The sequence below is a fragment of the Brienomyrus brachyistius genome, chromosome 23 (assembly GCF_023856365.1).
Source record: "Brienomyrus brachyistius isolate T26 chromosome 23, BBRACH_0.4, whole genome shotgun sequence".
Classification (NCBI taxonomy): Eukaryota; Metazoa; Chordata; class Actinopteri; order Osteoglossiformes; family Mormyridae; genus Brienomyrus; species Brienomyrus brachyistius.
In genome coordinates, this window is record NC_064555.1 from 5,592,557 (window position 1) to 5,598,501 (window position 5,945).

The 5,945-nt window shown below is 44.3% G+C and overlaps 1 protein-coding gene across 2 annotated transcripts; it reads right to left on the bottom strand.

The window, feature by feature from the left end:
* Positions 1-1,144: 1,144 nt before the first annotated feature.
* nrsn1l (neurensin 1-like) lies at positions 1,145-5,694 on the bottom strand. 2 transcript variants are annotated; one of them, XM_048994485.1, is made up of 3 exons: positions 5,552-5,694; positions 4,337-4,543; positions 1,145-2,850 (listed from the first exon to the last, which is right to left on the bottom strand). In XM_048994485.1, exons 2-3 carry the CDS (start codon positions 4,532-4,534, stop codon positions 2,458-2,460), a joined length of 591 nt encoding a protein of 196 aa, XP_048850442.1. In that variant the 5' UTR covers positions 4,535-4,543; positions 5,552-5,694; the 3' UTR covers positions 1,145-2,457. The 2 variants fall into 2 exon arrangements, with proteins under 2 accessions (XP_048850442.1, XP_048850443.1); XM_048994486.1 differs by having other exon boundaries at positions 5,543-5,653.
* Between the last annotated feature and the right edge of the window lie 251 nt (positions 5,695-5,945).

The window sequence follows — 5,945 nt, forward strand, 5'->3', positions numbered from 1 at the left end:
TAAACACTGAATACACTACAAGTGAAGTTGATCACATATTACTGCAGAATGTCAAAAAAGGATACAAGTTAGAAGATGGATGTTTTAAAAGTGTTTAAAAATAGTCCAAGAAACGGCTCTATTTGATTTATATCAAGTGTTTTGCAGACGACTTCATTCAAAACAATTTAAAGGTTCCATCCATTTGTACAGCTGTAGTAATTGTGGTAGAGCACAGTTGTCAGTCTGGTTATCAGTGGACACTATAGAAGGGGGTATGACTTGGATAGAGGTGTTAATGTGTTACTATAAAGGCGTTTTTGCAGCATGTTCTCTGTAGCTGTGCTGTACGTCTATATGAGCTGGTGGAATAAGGGCCTGGTTAAATCCCGCCCACCGTTTCAGGTCATGGACATTTCACAGACTGTGTTTGTATGAAGGCTCATGTAACCCATGGGCAAAAGCATAGCAGAAGAGTTTGGTACAGGGGAGGGGGGGGCACAGTTTAAATACAATGGTTTATTTATTTGGGGGATGAATGAATTAAAATTAAATATTTGGGGGCATACGTCTTCCTACTTCATACACCCCCACCCACAGGGCTGGTCGATGGCTCCACCCCTCCAGGCCTGGAGATCACAGCTCCGATGTCTAGCCCGTCACGGCTATGTTCCCCAAAAGTACCCGTTACCCGCTGACAGAGTGGGACTCATTCAGCTGCATGTTTCCAACTGTGTAAGTTGTTGTGCATTGTTAACAAATATACTTTAGGGGAATGTATTTCTGGATTTCAGTATCTGGGATTCCTACCCTCCACAAGGGGGTGTTACATCACAACCCCTCAATCACAACGTCAGCACAAATTGAACTGATTCATCAGAGTGCTGTAAGTGAAGTGCTGTAATTGGAGTGTTGTAATTGGATTTAAGGTACCCCAGTTTAAACGGTCCCCAGACAATCCACATTTTCGCTCCCTCCTGACTCTTAGCACATAATCAAAAACACTGAAAACCTGGTACACACAGCGCTGCGAACTGAGAGGGAGCAAAAATGTGGACATGGTTCGGTCACAGGAAGACGAGATGTTCCAGTAAAGTTCAAGGTGACTAAATCAGAGCATGGCCAGCGGATCAACATTCTGCATAGACGTTTCACACAAACAGTATTACTTTCAGTTCATTTGCTTTTAATATAGACACTTTGGTTACAGTTTACAGACAACGGTTTTCATATTGTTGACTAACTTCGAAAAATAATTTTTGTCCATGAGTCTTGAATTCTGAGCATCCACCAAGAAATGCGGCAGACATCCTCGAGATCCCATGACCTCTCTACACCACACACCCCGTCCAGCACATCAAAACGTTCTCCAGGAAATGAGAAATCAACTAAACTGATACTTTTTACTATTAACACCACACATATCTTCATTTGCACAGTGACACAGTATTTTATTTTATTTTAAAACATCTTGCACCCAAAAAAAAAGGTAGGCTATTCACCATTAGTAAACAATGTAATTAAATGAATAAAATATATCTAAATATGTTCTGTTTTTAAATAAACATTATACCTGGGGATTTTCCTGTATATCCATTAATAAATATTCTGTAAACTGACACTTGGCATGGAAAATCAACGTTGTCAATTCTAGTACCAGCACAGCCTATAGATAACTACAAAAATATATGAGAACCACCAACAAGTCAGCTATACATGGTTGCATTGCAGTTAAACGAGCCAAGTATTGTCTGCAAGTTAACGAAGCCGCTGTTTACTGGTAAATGAGAAAAAAACTTTAGGAAAAGATGTTTTATGTATAGTTGAAAACCAGGGTGTTTATGTTTGTCATGTGGTCCCAGATAATATGGACAATTCTGCATGTCCGGCTTAATCAGGCTTCCATGGCTAATTAATAAGCATCAGTGTACTAGTGGGGATTTGTCACTGTGTGACTCGGCTTGGGTCTGCTGCTATTTCAGAATGTCTGGTGCTTCCTTTAGGAACGGCAGGAAGTCATAGGATCTCTGCCGCCTGACAGGAAGTAGCTTGGAACAGAGGTTAGTTTCACTCTACACACCGTACTAGATCTTCAGCGCTTTTAGGCTACGTCTGGTACAAATCAGTGCATTTTGTCCATCTGCATTCCCCAGGTTAATCAACGCTAAACCTGACAGTGTTTCCTTCTTGTAGAAGGTCTTTCCTGTATGATGATATGTGTGCCTATGTAATATGAGATGATGTGTTGCTGAAAAAACATTTTATGGCCAATGTGAGTGCCGTTGATGTAGTGTGTGGTCAGGCAGCTGTGGGACTTTTCAGGGTTTCTGCTGTAAATGGAAGAAGCTTGATTACTGGCTTTAGGTTACTGAGGGTCCATCTGTCTTAAAGGGGGGTTATATAGATTCTGTATGTTTTTCCCGAATTTAACCATGTATGCTGACCTTGAAGAGGACGGATGACACCTATGCGGGCTGCTCAAGACGGCGGCTGAACGTTTTGCACCTTGGACAGCGTAACTGGAATTCTGCCCTCTCCAGGAGGGGGCGCTCTCGTGATCGGCTGTGCAGTAGGCTGCGTCTCTGCGATCCTCATCTTGAACTTGCTCTGCAGATACTTCTCCTCCTGGGAGTAGCTCCTGGTGAAGGTGAACAGGACGAGGCCCCCTGACAGCAGCGCCCCCCCAGCGCAGAACAGTGCTACCCCCGCCAGCTGGCTGACCCGCAGGCCGTGGTTGAAGCGTGCTGCGCTGCTGTCCACGAAGAACAGCTCACCGTCGCCAAAGGCCTCCATCTTGGAGGGGATGGTGTAGCCGGCAGTCAGGAGGATGAGGCCCGTAGTCAGAATCAGGGTCCCGAATGCTAGAGAGACCTGGACCAGGGCAGGCGGAGGGGGTGGGGGGTTTGACATGCTGAAGATGGACTTTCCCATTCATGTGGATCAAATCATTATCTGATTATTTTCTGTTGCATGTAGTACAGACACTCCTCTGCTTACGAATGAGATACGTTCTGAAAGGCCGTTCGTAACTTGAAATGCTCGTAAGTCGTTATTCTGTATCATTTTAAGGGGAAACGTGAGTACAAAGAACTAGGATGCTGGGAGTTCGCACAGTGGGAGCAGCGGCCAGAAGTCATACTAGGCGGAACTGATGTTGCGGACAGGAAACGGGAGCCCAGTGAACACAATCTGGACTGAAAATTCATAAGTAGAGGAGCGTCTGTACTGTCTAAGTCTTAGGCAGGCAAAGGAATTGTTTAAAAAATATTTAAGTGTACTAAGTGTGTATTTGGTCAAAAGAAATACACAATTCAACATTAAAACATATGCAAATTAATTAACACAATAATTAACACAATAAAAGCTAACAAGAATTTCTTGAGCTGATATCTTGTTAAATGGCTAGATGAACAGCCCTTTGGTTCCCAAACCTCTCCTCAGGGCCTCCACAGCCGTTCCATGTGTTTGTCAAATTTACCACCAGCTCATTTAATTTGTTAATTTAATTCGTTTATTAATTTGTCATATAAGATGTGCGAGTGTTGCATGTTTGCTGCAGATGTTGGGGTGACGTTAGGGGGGCTTCTGACACGTTGACAGACATAATATAGTTTTATAACAACATGACGATTATTTAAACATCATTCTCTTTGACTTCCTAAGACTTCTGCACAGCACTGCACATATACAAACATTGTTTGTTTTGGCGAGTAATTATACGCAATTCTTCTTAGCCGTTAAACTACAAACTTGTTATTTTTACACATTTCACTTAATCCCTCCACCCTCCTACCCACCCGTCCCACATAACCGCTAATTCAGAATCGCTTCTATTTCCTTCACACTGAAATTTAGAGCAAAAGCTCATTTCATGCATGGCTTGAAAGCAAAATTTCACAGCTGTATTTCAGTGGGTTTTATGAGCTCCCTGTGACCTCAATACGACCTCAATACGACCTTTGAAGTATCCTTACATATCCAAGGCCCAGTGTTCTCAGAAGCACAAACAGTTCTTTGAAAATTCATCACAGCATAGTGACTATGTTCACTTACACTAATTACAGTTATTATAATGCTAACCCCCTTAGAAGGTACATGAGTACGTCAAGGTCAAAACAGCCAGCTCAGAGTCTTTAAAATGGCTTAACCGATGTTTAGTCAAGGTCACATGATTTAGTCACATGATCTTAGTCACAGACCATTGGCTGTTGCCTTTTTGCCATGTTCAATGGCTGACGATGACAGGATGACTACCTTGTAAAAAAAAATAACTCTCTGGTTTCCAAGATGAAGAAGGAGCAGGCTATCACAGGTGGAATCTTCTGGAGCTCGCTGTAGAACTTGAGGATACACTTACCTTCCAGAAGACAGAGCTCCACCGGCTTGGCGATCTCGTTATCTGAAAATCCTCATCGCGCTCCCAGATGGAGGCAGTGCATTCCTCGTAGAACTGGTGCAGGTATGAGCGCACGCCGTACTGTGGGTGTCCGCAGCGGACGACACCCTGGCTCTGCTCAGCATGGCCCGACCCACAGATCTCCGAGCAGGAAGCCATCGGTCATGCCTACGGGCATGGAGGGTCATTCGTGAAGGGAAAGACATGCACACAGATACACAATGCAGGACATGTGGCCGGATTCTCATGGACACACACACGGAAACTCACAGTCAACATATTTGTGTCTTTTTGAGTACGCTCCATTCATTTCTATGGGCATAGCCCTAATCCCAGCTACGACAACCTTAACCCCTACCCAGCCCTAACCTTACCCATAAAATTAAATAATAATGCAGAATTATGGACGAGAAATGGGGCACAGACTTCCTTTGCTGTTTGCGCTATGTGATTTCCTGAATGCTGAAAATCTCTCCGTAATAAATGATGAGTCCCTCCTTGTCTGCGTTATATAATTATATTGGTCCAAGAAGCATGGCGTAATGAGATCAGGGCATCAGTCAGAGCAGCGTTGACCCACATACGACAAGAGCAAAAGAGTGAGGGGTGGAAAGAGCGGATCCATCACCTCCGAAACGGCCGATCGCCGGCATCTAGCGGTAATTTTGTTATGTTTTTACGCACAGCTGCTCGGCGTTTACACAGACTGCTGCCGGCAAACGGCGTCCGGCAGCGGCGCTCCTGGCCCTCCTGATGCCCTTTGCTGGGCGACAGGACGCCGCACGTCCGTCAAAAGCCGCGATTCGCGCACCCAACACGCGTCCCCTGCAACAGGACGCACGGAAATGCGGCCAGACAAACTACAAGGTGCAAACTACGCAGCTTTTAATGAAACGTGGCATAATGACTCTGCTACTCGGCAGTGCAAACAATTACTTATAATATTCTTTATCTGAACAAGCCACGAATATTCACACTAAATCGTACCAGGTATGCAATATTCATAATAATAAAACGCCACCTCTCAGAACATAATGTACAAATCGATAATCCTACTACAAATGCGGCGACATAAAACGGCAATCACGCATATTCCATAGATCTCAAGTCTTTTCAGTCACGGCGTCTGCAAAACGAGCGAATTAACAGAACATCACAGAAAAATACCTATCATACCCAGGCCTGAGACTGAGCACCCGCTCCTCCTCCTCCGTCTCCTTCACTCGATTCCCATCCCTCTGCACGATCCTCCTCCGGCGGTCCTCCGACCAGCGCTCGCCGGTTCCAGAGCCCCGGTGCGCATGCGCGCCACCGGCTCGGTGAATGAACGGGCGTAATAATGACGGTCCACCGACGGTAAATGTACACAATGAAAGGCCGTCGTCTCTTTCAATAACAACATTTTATCCCGATTCTAAAAAAGACTTGAATGTCGGCGGAAATTATTCAGAACAATCTGAAAATAACTCATGACTGAGTGTTATTTTTAATCCTCTAAAATGAAAATTACCATGGAAACTACTTAGAACCAACCAAATATAACATTATTTCAATTTTGCCATATTCTACA

Coding starts and splice junctions, on each gene's coding strand:
- nrsn1l (XM_048994485.1), bottom strand. CDS start 4,534: ATGGCTTCCTGCTCGGAGATCTGTGGGTCGGGCCATGCTGAGCAGAGC. Junction 2,851..4,336: donor GGAGCTCTGTCTTCTGGAAG/GTAAGTGTATCC, acceptor GCCCTGGTCCAG/GTCTCTCTAGCATTCGGGAC.